Consider the following 13892-nt stretch of genomic DNA (forward strand, 5'->3'; position numbering starts at 1 on the left):
ACCCCGTGGTGTGGCCCATGGGTGACTTGTTCCTTGAGACTGATCGTGAGATGACCAGTCGTGTGGGCAGGTAGGTGACCAGTCAGATAGCATGGGAAGTAGCACAGAGGTCTGCCCGTGCTGCGATGGCCCATTCAGTGGCCCATCGATACGATGGCTTCTAAGATGGTCCGTGAGATGATTTCATAATATGCTATGGAAGGGGACCTCGTAACACGTGACCCGTGATACGGTATATGGCTGGATGATGTGCGAAAATCTAAACTTGAATATCGATGGCGTGTGAGGTGGCCCATGAGCGGGTCCCGTGTGAGTAATCTTTAAGATGCCCCAGGGAGCGTTCGCGACCACGAGAAGGGGCACCGCGGCCGCGCGTTCTCATTGATCCTCACAGCTGACGGCCGCGGTCGAAATTAATGTTCGCGACTTACCCGAGCCCGCCGCCTCCACTCCTCGTTGCCTGGCTTCTCGCACGGAGGAGCACGGAGGAGCACGGAGGAGCACGGGACCTCACGTCAGATATCCTCCTCCTATTGCTCGTCTTCCCGAGAGCGCGATCTCATCGACGGGGTCGCCCACCACCCAGTTCCGCTGCTGGCTGGGAAGCAGCAGCAGCAGCTTCACTTATTGGGGGGGGGGGCGGTCGGGAGTCGGGCGGGGGAGCCGTGATTCGATAAAATCGCACTCCGCTTAATAACTTCGCGGGGACATAATTATTGTGCCAAAAATGCAATTATTACTGTTAATTGCAAAACATGTGAATAGTGTTTCCATCAGGGCGCACCGCGTGACTTCGTTCGGCTCCAGGCGAGAGCCGTCATCCCTCTCACCACCCGCCCCCTGCCCCCCCCCCGCCCCCCAAGACTTCCCGTCATTCCCGGCACCGCCCCCCTCTGCCCCACTCTTCCCACCGCCTGCCCCCCCCCTCTCCCCCCGCCGCCCCTGCTTCCTTCGGCACCCTCAATCCTCCCTGCGCTCCCCTCCCTCGTGGCAGAGGCAGCTCGCACGCAGCAGCAGCCGCAGCAGCAGCAGCGAGCGCCCGACGCGGAACTCGGAGGCGCCGATCGGGGCACAGCGACCGGGCGGGGATTGTTCGTCGCTTCGCTCGTCGCCGTGCCGCGCGTCATTCCTCTCGTCGGCATCTCAGCGCGATGCGGCGCCTCCCGACCCGCGAGCGGCGCGGTACCGTGCGACCGCATTCAGCAGCATAAGTTTCCCCGGGGGGCCCCGTGCTGCCCGAGAAGAGACGGGGTGCGGGCGCCCCGAGCGGCGTCAGGGAGCGCTGGGCTCGCGCGCCGCGGCTCTCGTCGGCGAGGCGATGTCCGCGTTCCGTAGGAAGCCGCAGGGGGACGAGTACTGCGTGGTGGCCAGCGTGGTGGGCGGCACGGCGGCCGCGTCGGGGCACGGCTTCCGCCTGGGCACCAACAAGAAGCGGCAGCGCTTCGTGCAGAAGAACGGCCGCTGCAACGTGCAGCACGGGAACGTGAACCGCGAGGCGTTCCGCTACCTGTCGGACATCTTCACCACGCTGGTGGACCTCAAGTGGCGCTGGAACCTGTTCATCTTCATCCTCACCTACACCGTGGCGTGGCTGGTCATGGCAGCGTTGTGGTGGGGCATCGCGTACGTGCGCGGCGACCTGGAGCTGGGCCACGAGCAGGGCTACGTGCCGTGCGTGGCCAACGTGCACAGCTTCCCTTCCGCCTTCCTCTTCTTCATCGAGACGGAGGCGACCATCGGCTACGGCTTCCGCTACATCACGGAGAAGTGCCCCGAGGGCATCGTCCTCTTCCTCTTCCAGTCGCTGCTCGGCTCCATCGTGGACGCCTTCCTCGTGGGCTGCATGTTCATGAAGATGTCGCAGCCCAAGAAGCGCGCCGAGACGCTCATGTTCAGCGAGACGGCGGTCGTGTCGATGCGAGACGGGCAGCTGTGCCTCATGTTCCGCGTGGGCAACCTGCGCACGAGTCACATGGTGTCGGCGCAGATCCGCTGCAAACTCCTCAAGGTGAGAGGGACGCGAGCGAGGTGTGTGGGGGGTGGCAGGGGTGCTCGGGAGACCGGATCAGGGTGGGGGGGGGACGAGCCAATCTGTGTTAGAGCGGAGAGACAAATGCTTGTGCTTTCACGGGGTGTGGGTAATTGGGTCATCATGCTAATCGCTTAGTGCAGCTTCGCGTGGCGTGGCTACCCACCTGCTCACCCGCCTAACGCCTCCTGTAGTCTGCGTCCACAGAGCGAGCGAAGGTCAAGAGGTCACCGACGCAACGCCGATGTTGATGCCATCACGCGCGCTTCGTTAAAGTTGACACCGACCACAAAGGGCTGCTCGAATGTAACGGCCTCCTTAACCGCCATCGAGCCTTACCTCTGCACATTGCCACAAAGTCCACGCGTCCTTCGATGACCACTCCCAATGTCGCGATCGCCATCTGGCTCGAGCGCTTCCCCTCGGTTGCCGACCTTTGGATGCCACTCCAATGGCTGTCGCGGCCACCTCCACCCTGCACCCTGCACTCCTCTACCCTGCACCTCGCGCCTCTCACCCCGCGCCTCTCACACCGCGCGTCTCCTCGCCCACCGCATGTTCCTCTCCCTGATTAACCACCACAGCAGCTACCGTCACGTTGCATTGCGAGCTTCCCAGTTGCCTACGTAGCATTTAGGCAAACGAACTGGCTGCGAACAAAACTCGCTCAACTCGGACCTGGCGAGACGTTGGGTGCGCGCTTAGTGACGGGGGCGCGGAAGCGAGTCGGCGCGGTGAGCGAGTCGGGTCGCGAGAAGGGGTCACCGACGTCACTGCTCTTCTTACAAGTTAGCACAGAGCCAGGCTCGTCACATTGGTACCCGTCGCATTTCCTCCATCCCCCTCCGTCACGTACTGCCGTGTACTGTCAATGTACTCTCGTGTATTGTTATTACATTTGAATGCAGAGTTGCATTCGGCTATGAAATGAGCGCGGTTGCGTGGCTCCACAGTGGCTCGTGCCGAGCCCATTCTGGCCGCCTCTCCCATTCATTCTCAAGCGGTAAAAGAGAATCGAGAATTGTGATTATAATCACGGTGATGATGGTGATGATGATGATGATAGTCATCATCATGACATGGTGTCACGCTGCCTACTCTTCACGAGAAATAGTACTGGGTATTCTGAGCGTGTTGGGAGGAATTCGGCCCGTGGCTATCTCTCATCGCCGCGTACCGATCTCACAGATGAAGCCACGCGAATCCGGCGAGGGCATTACGAGAGCAGCTGGTAGACAATGCCGCTCGGCGTCCGAGGCGTTTAATGCGGCGATGAATGGGCCCAGTTCATCGCCGTAAAGAGGCCAATTTCGATTCAATTTTGAAACGACTCGCTCGGGACGGTGACCCGCGTCACGTGCGGCGGAGCGCGCCTTCGCTCAGCGCGGCGCGTCCCCCGATCCCCAAATCCATCACGGGGAGGAGGATAAAGAGGAGGGAAGAAGGAGGAGAAGAGACGATGGGGAACGGCCGGAGGAGAAGGCGTCTCATGTCTGACGCCGCACTTGGGTACGAAATACGGAATCGCTGCGCTTGAGGTCTGAGTGCGTTCTTGCGTGTCCGCGTGTGCACGCGCCTCCACGCGGTGTCCACGCGGTGTCCCACACACGTGTCTCCCACACGTGTCTCCCACACGTGTCTCCCACACGTGTCTCCCACACGTGTCTCCCACACGTGTCTCCCACACGTGTCTCCCACACGTGTCTCCCACACGTGTCTCCCACACGTGTCTCCCACACGTGTCTCCCACACGTGTCTCCCACACGTGTCTCCCACACGTGTCTCCCACACGTGTCTCCCACACGTGTCTCCCACACGTGTCTCCCACACGTGTCTCCCACGTGTCTCCCACGTGTCTCCCACGTGTCTCCCACGTGTCTCCCACGTGTCTCCCACGTGTGCACGCACCTCCACGCGGTGTCCCACGTGTCTCCCACGTGTGCACGCGCCTCCACGCGGTGTCCACGCGGTGTCCCACGTGTCTCCCACGTGTGCACGCGCGGTCTCGTACGCGCAAGCGTGCGATGCACGTGTGTACGTGAGTTGCTCCTCATGTGATTCCGTGCATGCTTGCGAGTATTTGCCAACTTTAATAGGTGCTTGCTAACAGCGCTTGACCCAACAAGTTTACTTGTGAATTTAATTATTCGTAGACGTGTACTTTTTTCATCCATTCGACTGCCACCCCTAACCCCGCTGGCAAAAAAAATATTAAAGGGTTCATCATCAATGCTTAAAACTTTCGTGACTGCAGGAATTCATATTCTTGGTTCTTTCGGTAAAGTCACGTAGATAGAAAAATTAAATTAAATTAAAATAAAAAATAAATGTAAAAAAAAAAATTAAGCAAAAAAAACACGACTTTTTTTTCTCTCCGCTGGATGAAGACCGCTTGTGTTGCGATCGAAACGTCGTGGTTTTTGGCTTTTATTTTTTATTGTAATTATTTATTTAGTTTTATTATACTTTTTATCTACGTGACTTTACCGAAAGAACCAGTAATATCATCAACGCTGTTGATATGACTCGTCGACTCCCCGCATCACCGCAAGCCGCGTGGCACCCTCCACGTGTCGCAACTTAAGTCTCTAGTCTCTATATAATTGCCGAATAATCACTGCTTGGTGAGACCTGCGTGTGGGTGTACCCCTCGCCCGTGGCGCCCCCTCCCCCCTCTCTCCCCGCTAATCCTCGGCGCCCTAAAGGCCGGCGCCGAAAGGCGAAATGATTCCAAAATCACAATCAGCCGAAGCGAGCGAGGCTCTGTCGTCCATACAGACCCACGGAGTCGCCCCCGAGTCCACTGATTTCCCCCGAGGACAGCCGCGGGCTGGTGGCGCATATCGAGAGCCCTCGGTAATCACAACAGCACGGCTCGGCCCGTGCCTCCCGCCGCCCGCTTTCCCGCACACCGGCAGACATCGCAATCAGCCTCCCTCCACAAGCAGCCCGCCCTCCCCATTGCCGCAGCGACAACGCCTGCCCGGCCGTATCCGCGTCCCCGTCATAAGCGCGTGGCAGAATGGAGGCGATAATTGAGCGGAATGGGAGGATCGCGCGCGTGGCAGTGATGGATGAGCCTCGTTAGCGACTTCGATAGCCCGAAACCCTCGGGGGGAGGGGTGGGGGGGAAGGGTGGGGGTGAGGGGGGGAGACCCCGCACGCGACCACGTCCCGCGCGCAGCGGTTAATAGACTTGCGACTTGTGTACACGCGCGGTCACAGAGACAGAGCGCGCACACACACGCGCACACACGCGCACACACGCACACACACGCGCGCACACGCGCACGCACACACACACGCGCACACACGCACGCACGCACACACGCGCACACACGCACACAAGCGCACACACGCACACACGCGCGCACGCACGCACACACGCGCGCACGCGCACGCACGCGCACACGCGCACACACGCACACACGCGCACACACGCACGCACACACGCGCACACGCGCACGCACACACACGCACACACGCGCACACACGCACGCACACACGCGCGCACGCGCACGCACACACACACACGCACACACGTGCGCGCAGCAGACGACGGGGTGGACTGCTGGCGCGGTGGAGAGAACAACACGGCTATGGACCCGGCGACTTGAGTTCGATTCCCAGGCACGGCTAACATCAGTGGCGAGTGGCGTGGGAGACTCCCTGAATACGACGCCCCTGTCCCCTCGGCCTCTCTCAGCGTCTCCGTTTCTGTCCCTGGCGACCCCCCTCGCTCCCGCTGTCCCCCTTACACCCCCCCCCCCTCCCATCATAGCTTCGTCCTCTCTAATCCCCTTCTCCCCCCACCCACCCCGCAGTCCCGCCAGACGGCCGAGGGAGAGTTCCTGCCACTCGATCAGCTGGACCTGGACGTGGGCTTCGGCACGGGCGCCGATCAGCTGTTCCTCGTGTCGCCGCTCACCATCTGCCACGTGGTCAACAGCAAGAGCCCCTTCTTCGAGCTGTCGAAGCGCGCCCTGCAGCAGAGCGAGCAGTTCGAGATCGTGGTCATCCTGGAGGGCATCGTGGAGACCACGGGTGCGGTGGGGAGCCCCGAGGCAATGCAGAGCGCGAGTGCATTCTTGTGCTCGCGCCGTTCCTGTTAGCGTGAAGGTGGTCGCGAAGCCAGGCGCTGCTGTGCGTGTCGCAGAAGGGGGTTCATGGCAGCCGCTGCCGCTGTTGTTATTGTTGTTGTTGCGAATATGGGTCGAGCCGACGAGCTCCACTACAACAATGTGTGGCCTTCAAGGGAAGCAAACAATAGGCGACGTTTCGAGCCATGGGCCTTCTTCGTAGCACAGCAGTATCGCCAAATAACGTGATTGTCCAATTAGGTAACCTTTCAAGCAACTTTCAACGGTTTGCATATTTGGGAGCGAGACGTGGCCTCGCCCTTAACTTTTTAAAATAAAATAAAAACTCTCACGAGATCTTTAACGTCTACTGTGAAGCCGACAGTGTATGCGTGTGAGCAATAATACCCCCGTGTTGCCCAGGGCGACCACTGGGCTCGTACCGCGAACCTCTCTTCTCACTGCAGAGGAGTGAGAAGAGAGGGCAGTCACGCGGCCCACACGAGGTCTCCGGCTCCGACACGCGACGATCTGTCCGTCGTCGAAAGCATCTTGGGCCGCACTAATCGGGCGCCAAAGAGGCGCGTTTTATAGACCCGACCACGAACGCTTCGTTCTGATATCGGCGCCCTGGGTCGGCGTCGAGATCAGCTTTGCCGAGGCGATCTCGAGTCGTCAGCCCCGCGGACGCTCGTCGCTGAGTCGTTTGGCGTTGCCGCGCCGAGCGATCGGCAGCTGCCCGCGCGGACCGACTCGCACGGCGTGCGTCGGGCAGGAAGGCGGGGGGAGGGGGCCGGGGGATGAGACCGTCGCGGGTTCCAGGTCGATGTTGTGTAACGAGGCGACGAGGACTCAGAGAGACCAGGATGAGTCTCGTTTGCAAGAGCGACCACCCCGGGACATGCGTCCGAGGTGGGGAGATGTTAACTACCTCGCCTGGTGTGCAGGAGGTCGTCTGTTCGATCCCGACCCTGACGACGCCTGTTAGATATGTGCCATCATCAGTGGTCACGTAGCAGCGTCATCATCAGTGGTCACGCGGCAGCGATTGCTTCATCACAGCGTCCCGCTCGTAACAGCAGCAGCGCCGATCTGCGCATTTTAATGAAGTGGAATGACAGCAGCCGAGAGGCGGGGTGCAACACGTCACTCGCACACACACAGAGAGAGATCATCAACAAAGATCCCCCACCCACCTCTTATAGCCTGAGCAGACTGTTGGGAGAGCCGTTGCTGTTGGCGGGCACCTGCGACGGCCGGCACGGCACGCGCATCAGTGCGGTTTTGCTGAAGGCGTCCACGTGGGTGGGGGGACATAGACGTTGCAGTACAATCAATGAAACGTAGTTGATTCACGGCTCTCCGCTGCCCGCCACGCAGCCCCGGGAGTTATAACAGCAAGAGGAGAGACGTTTGCGGGAGCGGTGGAACACGCGCATTGTTCGTCATCGGCAACCACCGCATTGATCCGTGACACTAAGATCGCGTAAGACACGGCGGCAGCCGCCTCTCATCCAGAATGGTGGAAGCGGGGGAAGTTGGGGCTCCAGAAAGTCCTAGAAACAGCGCGGGTGTGGCGGGAGTTGGAGGGTTATGGGATCGCTTGGCATAGAGGGAGGGATGTGACCTTGGATAGAGAACACGAGAGAGAGACTGAGTGGGGGTTAGAAACAAACTATTCAATTCGTTATGCGTAGGAGGCTCACCGTGACCCCCCGACCTCCCGCGTGCGCAGGGATGACGTGCCAGGCGCGCACCTCGTACACGGAGGACGAGGTGCTCTGGGGACACCGCTTCCTGCCCGTGATGTCACTCGAGGACGGCTTCTTCCGAGTCGACTATTCGCAGTTCCACGCCACCTTCGAGGTCCCCACGCCCGCCTCCAGCGTTCGCGAGCAGGAGGAACGCTTCGCCTCGTCCCTCGAGTCGGCGTTCGCCGCGTCCCGCGACCTCTGCTCCCCGCTCTCCCCGCGCTCCCTCCCGGCCCTCTCCCCCGGCCGAAGGAATGAGTGCGCGGTCGACGCCGTCTCGGGGAGATCGTGGGGGGGCCCGCACCCCGCGGCCGCACGCTCCGGGCCCGAGGATCAACTGCCCGCCAAACTGCGTAAAATCGGCGGTGGCCCGGGCTCTCGGCCGCCGTCGTGCGCGGCGCGCAGCCGGGTCAACGGGGTCATGGGCAGCATGAGCGCGGGGGACCTGGCGCAGGCGAGGTCGCCCGTGGCCGCCGCGGGGCCCGCCGCGTGCTGGGGCGCCGGGTCGCTACCCGAGGACGTGTTCCCCCTGTCCCCGTGCAAGTCGCAATACGAGTCCCGTGGGCAGCAGCAGCAGCAGCCGCAGCAGCAGAGGTCGCAGCTGCTGCCCTCGGCAGCGGACACCCTGCCGGCCAAGCTGCGCAAGATGAACGGCTGCTGAGACGGCGCCCGCCGGCCCCGCGCGGGAGACTCGAGGTGCGGGGCGATCGCAGGGCACGGACCGAGATTGCCCGCGGACCGGCGCGAGATCCGTCCGCGTGAATAGATCCGCGACGATTCGTGAACGGCCGGACTGAGTCTGCGTGTTCCTAGAAAACGATGGGAGGTTGAGTGGCCATAACGGTTTTTGAAATCGTGAGATTGTTGACGCGGGTGGCCATGGCGGGGATGGCGGTGGGAGGGCATTACGTGATTGAGAGGAGGGGGGGAGCGATCAGCAAATGGCTCCCGCAATAAAAAGAGACAGCGGGGGGATGAGGATGCCCCCCCCCCGTCCATCCTGTGTCGCCGGGAGGGAGAGCGTGAAGCAGAAGAGCGCCGTGCAGGGTCTGCGTGCGGCCTCGATCATCATCGCGAGTGGGGAACAGAGGGAGCCCCCCACCCACCCCGCCGCCCAGGTGCTCAGGCCTCTTGCGGTGAGGACGGCTGCCGGCTGTGGCCAATGCCGTTGTATTCGCTACCATGCAGCGATCGATCCCCATCACCACAGGCGCCCGCAAATCAGTTCCGCTTCCTTTGTTGCGCGCGGTGCGATCCGAGTCGAGTGTCGTTCTCCATTGAAAACCCTCCCTCCCAAAAAAACACGCAAGTTTTGTCTTTCGTATTTATTTTCTTTCATTTTATTCCGATAGTTCCGTCGGCGCGGAGTGTCTCCTTCTCATCTCCCGCGGAGCTGTGTGCGTCATTCACAGAACGTCCCGCAGACCGACGTCTCCGGATCCTTCCTGGCGACCTCTCTTATCCCACCACGCAATGCGCTGCTCTGCACTGTCCTCCCGTGTCCCGTGCACGAGAGAGACCGCGGCGCCACCAGGCAGGGCTACGGGTCCCATCACGCCGCGTGTCAGATCACGTGCCACTCTCGCGCGTCGGGGTCTTCTCTGTGCCACGTGGAGTGCGTTTCTCGCCGAGCACCTAGATGTCGAAGGAGGAGGGAAGAGCAGGTGGAGTAGGGGGATGAAGGCGGCAACAGCCATGATTTAATTGAGCATCCGCGATTCTTTACCTGTATCCGCTCCCGGCACACCACGTCCGCTGTACCTCCCGCTACTAGTCCCGCTACTAGTCCCGTGCCCTATTCAAGTCTTAACAGCGACCCGCAAAACCAACTGAACGAGAAACGAATCCCCGTGGCAGCCACGCACCTTGCCGCGTCCCGTTCGAGCCGCACCCCGTCCGCTCGCATCCAGCTCCGAGCGGCCGCAGCTTCTACCCACCCCCCCTCCTCTTATCGCCCCAGCGCCTCTCTGTCTCTCTGTCTCTCTCTCTCTGTCTCTATGTCTCTCTGTCTCTCTCTATGTCTCTCTCTGTCTCTCTGTCTCTGTCGTGTCGCGTCAACCCCACGCTGTCGCCTCGTATCGCGTCGCGTTTACCCCCCCCCCCCCGCTCCGCCCGTCAATTCGTCGAGGCTGCCGCGAACCCGCGCCACCGTTGCACAGAGGACGGCGCCGTGGCCGCGACCGGCAGCTGGTTCCGCGGGTGCTGCGAGTTTTTGCAAAGCGCGGCTCTTTGTCGACTCGATGCGAAATGTCGACATCGCGGAGCTTGTGGTGGCGTCTCGCGTTGTTCTTTGGGAGGGCGGGCGGGCGGGGGGTGTTGGACTTTGTGTTTTTAAATTGGTCACGAGTCCAAAGTTTCGCCTGTGGCTTGCCATCATCACCCAGGGGGGGGAGTTATTGCGCACATTCTTGTTTTTAAATACGAATAAAATCAAATGAATAGTTTTGCTAAGGGGGCTTCTGGCTGTGGTTGATGTCTGAGCGGCGGCGCCGCGTCTGGGCAGGTCACAAATCGATCGCTGCGCTCGAGACGACCAAACGAGACGGACGACACTCAAACTGTGGAGTCGACACGGACGAGACACTGAAGATAAAAAAACGCGACCCCCAAATTGATGACAGCTGAATAGCCGATAGGCTGAATCGTCCGTGGCCACCGGGAAATCCCCCGCACCCCCTCCCCCCTATGCGTATCCTCCCCCGCCCCTCCGCTCCCGTCCTTCACCCCAGAACACAACGCCTGCGCGCGTCTGTCATCTGTAATCTCCCTGCCACGAGCTTGCGTCGAGACGTGGAGCTCCGCGCGGCACACGCCGCCTTCGCGGTCGGGATCCCCGGGGTTGTCATCCCGGGCACGCGTGGGGGAGGTCGCGACGGAGCTTCTCTCCGCGTCGTCTGCTGGCCCACGGTCATCTGGCGCAGAGCGGGACACTGGCGGGGAGCTGGTGGCCTTCACTGCGGCCCCTGGCGCGCGAGCCCCGACGGGACACAGATGGTGACAGCGGCCCCTTGCAGGCGGGGTGGAGGCCCTCACGCTGCTGAAGTCTTATCGGCGAAAGTACTCCCCCCCCACCACCTCTGGAAATTGTGAAGAACACTGATCTGGAATATCGCCTCGTGCTGTAGCCTTGGAGTGTAGGAGTGATGACAACACCGGTACCCTATTGTAAAGCCACTGTCCCATGAATGTGTCCTCGAGCCGTGTCAATCGTGGAGGTCGTTTGACCCATACAGGGTGCTTCAATGAAATGTTGACACCTACATGGGACTATCGTTTTCAATGAAAAAAATAACGGATACGACTACACTGTTACATGATAACAAGTGTAATGTTAATAGCGTATTCGCCATCATTGTCAACAACATGCCTGGAATCTTCTCCAGGAGGTGGTAGGTCGCGTGTGCTGTGGGGTAATGCGTCTGGTGAGCGTGGAGCAGTTGGCCAATATACCATCCAGAGGGCTCTCCCCAGACCTCCCCCGATAGCAGGGATCCTTCCGCCAGCAGTGTCGTGAGCAAGGCAATTGCAAGACTACGCCTTTACCTGTTGCAAGGCAGAGCCAATGACGAACGCGGTGAGAGCGAGAGAGAGAGAGCGAGCGAGGTTGCTAGTTCGCGTGATCTATCTGGCCGTGACTCTCCGTGCATGCGTGGCGAGTGGATGTTAGGCGTCATCACAGTTGGCTTCACCCCCCCCCCCCACCCCCGGAGTCGTTAATTTTTCAACAGAGAGAGGGGGGAAGGGGCGGGGGGGCTGGGCGCGAGGGGTTCGTGCGCGCGGAGCGGCGCGCGTGAGACCCCCAGACGGATTAGAGATTGAGATTGAAGTCAAAAGGGCCTTTGATGAGGTCGCGCCGCGTGCCTTGGAAAATAACGACGAGCGGAGTGAGGGAGTTAGGGAGTAGAAGAGGCTGGTCGTGCGGGCGGGCGGGCGACACGCGGGTTGAAGGAACAAGCGAGGGCTGCGTTCGTGCCTCCGTTGAGGATAGCGGCTGTCGAGGTGGCGCCGTGCGCGTGGTGGCAGCGGCTGTGCGTCCACGAGCCGAACGCCAATGTCGAGGTCTGCCGCCGGTGTCGGCAAGAGGGCTTCAGGAGTTGTCGAGGTCGCGCAGTTTTTGCTGTATTCAGGGTCGCATGGGGGCACAATTGGTAGAGCTCAATGCGGCTGGCATCGACCGCCGGGCAAAAGTTCGGGTTGCGCTGTTGCCAGCATGGGGGGTCGGCTAAATCTCTCCTCGTATAGTGGAGCCACGAGCTGGCCAGACAAAAGCGCTCTTATCTCGCAGCTGCACGCGACTCTGAACAACCCACAGCTGCGGAGCTCCAACTCGCAGCGTCGTTGATGAGACAGAATGACGTCTAAGTGACTTCCAACGAGGCCTCTCGTGTCGCAGCCGTAAGCGGCGTGTTCGGGAACACAGGAAGGAGCGACTTCACTCAATGATGTTGACGTTTGTATTCTCCAGCGAACGAATGTTAAAGCTCGCGTTGGACAGGGCCCCTATTTGTCTCGTTGCCGCGTGATTGATGCCCGTTTTAATGTGCCGCTTCCATGGCCGTGTCGACTGCGCTGTCTCAAATGTTGGGACTGGGCAAGGTCGAGCACACAGAGAGGCACGCACGCAACCTGGCGCCTCCTCCTCCTCCCATCTACGATCTGTGATGGACCCATTTATATACAGCAGGAAGGACAGAGTCACTCACACGCCGGACAGTCACACAGCCGGACAGAGTCAGTCACACAGCCGGACGGTCTCTGATGTTGTTCATTGACCGCCGCAAGTCGCGTCCAGGCAGCTGCGCCTTCATAGCGACCGTGTGGCTGAGGTCAACGATGTCAGAGCGACACGGGAGGAGAATCTCTCCACATTCCTGGCTGTCGCCTGACGAACCTGGTTGTTGTTGTTGTTGTTGTTGTTGAATTACCGGCGAAACGCCACGGTACTCGACTTGTAAATGTTGTCGCGGGTTTACTCTCCAAACACACAACCGGTGTGCTGAACTCGCGGTTCATTGGTAGGTTTTGTTCAAGTGACAACCCTTACTCATTGCTTTGTGCTCAGACGGTGGCGCGGTTTAATGACGCATTTATATTTTACGCGATCTAACCCGAGGAACCTCTATTACGGTCACTGATTCGTTCGCCGCCTCTGAGCAAACTCGCGGCGAGGTTTTAATTCTCCCGCTCGATTTTTTTTTTCCTCCCGCGAAATATTCCCACGGAACATCGATTGCCTCTGCGGGAGCTGTCACCCGAAGCGGCTCTCGGCGGCTGTGAGCGTCGCCCGCTCGTGTCGGTCCCCGCTCGCCCGCCGTGACTGTAAACGCGCAACAGCGGGGAGACACGTCGCCTCGAGCAGCAGCCGCAACCTGACGTCCCCTCCATCGGGTGAGAACCGCGCGTCATCGCTCTCTCGATGTCCGCGGGGGCTCTGCTGCGATGTCCGCGGGGGCTCTCGGCGTTGGCTTTGGAGTGACTGGGTCGCCGGCGTTGGGCGCTACCACTCGAGCGTACGGTGCGCGCCAATCCGTCCGTGATATTATCGTGCCCAACATTCCTATGAATCCCATGAGTTCAGAATGCGCGTCGCGAGTTCAGAGCGAGTCGAGATGGACGTCGCGTGCCACAATTCCCGGAAAAACGTTCCGGACCATTCCGGATGAGATGCCTGGCGCGGGTGCCCCCCCCCCCCGCCCCCCGTCCCGTCCCGCAGAGCTGCTCGGGCTCGCGAGGCCTGTGAGTGTCTTTGGTGCCGAGGGCGCGATGGATTCCCGTGGGCAGGGCGCGACCCCGGCTGTTAGAGGCGCGGAGTAATTGTGTGCGGGACGCGGCGGCGGCACGTAATCACCTGGGTCACGCGGCTCACGGCACCTGCGGTCCTCTGTGATTGAGTGATGAGGTTGGAATGCAGGTGGAAACGGGGTGATTGTGGGGGTGATTGTGGGGGTGGGAGTGGGGGAGGGGGGAGGTGGGTTGGATGTGTGCGAGGGGCGGGGGGGAGTCCTGGGGTTTATTTTGATTCATTTTTAAATT

The 13892-nt window shown here is 60.6% G+C and overlaps 1 protein-coding gene across 1 annotated transcript; it reads left to right on the forward strand.

The window, feature by feature from the left end:
* Positions 1–1021: 1021 nt before the first annotated feature.
* Positions 1022–10310, forward strand: LOC144720827 (G protein-activated inward rectifier potassium channel 1-like). Its single transcript, XM_078597900.1, has 3 exons — positions 1022–2008; positions 5854–6073; positions 7844–10310. Exons 1-3 carry the CDS (start codon positions 1319–1321, stop codon positions 8518–8520), a joined length of 1587 nt encoding a protein of 528 aa, XP_078454026.1. The 5' UTR covers positions 1022–1318; the 3' UTR covers positions 8521–10310.
* Positions 10311–13892: the final 3582 nt, after the last annotated feature.

This window comes from Lampetra planeri, chromosome 10 (genome assembly GCF_965212315.1).
Source record: "Lampetra planeri chromosome 10, kcLamPlan1.2.h2, whole genome shotgun sequence".
NCBI classification, from domain to species: domain Eukaryota; kingdom Metazoa; phylum Chordata; class Hyperoartia; order Petromyzontiformes; family Petromyzontidae; genus Lampetra; species Lampetra planeri.

Excerpts from the sequence above, each read along its gene's own strand:
- LOC144720827 (XM_078597900.1), top strand. The coding sequence starts at position 1,319 with ATGTCCGCGTTCCGTAGGAAGCCGCAGGGGGACGAGTACTGCGTGGTG. Across the intron at positions 2,009-5,853 it reads TCCGCTGCAAACTCCTCAAG|TCCCGCCAGACGGCCGAGGG; the intron begins GTGAGAGGGACG and ends CCCACCCCGCAG. Across the intron at positions 6,074-7,843 it reads GGGCATCGTGGAGACCACGG|GGATGACGTGCCAGGCGCGC; the intron begins GTGCGGTGGGGA and ends CCGCGTGCGCAG.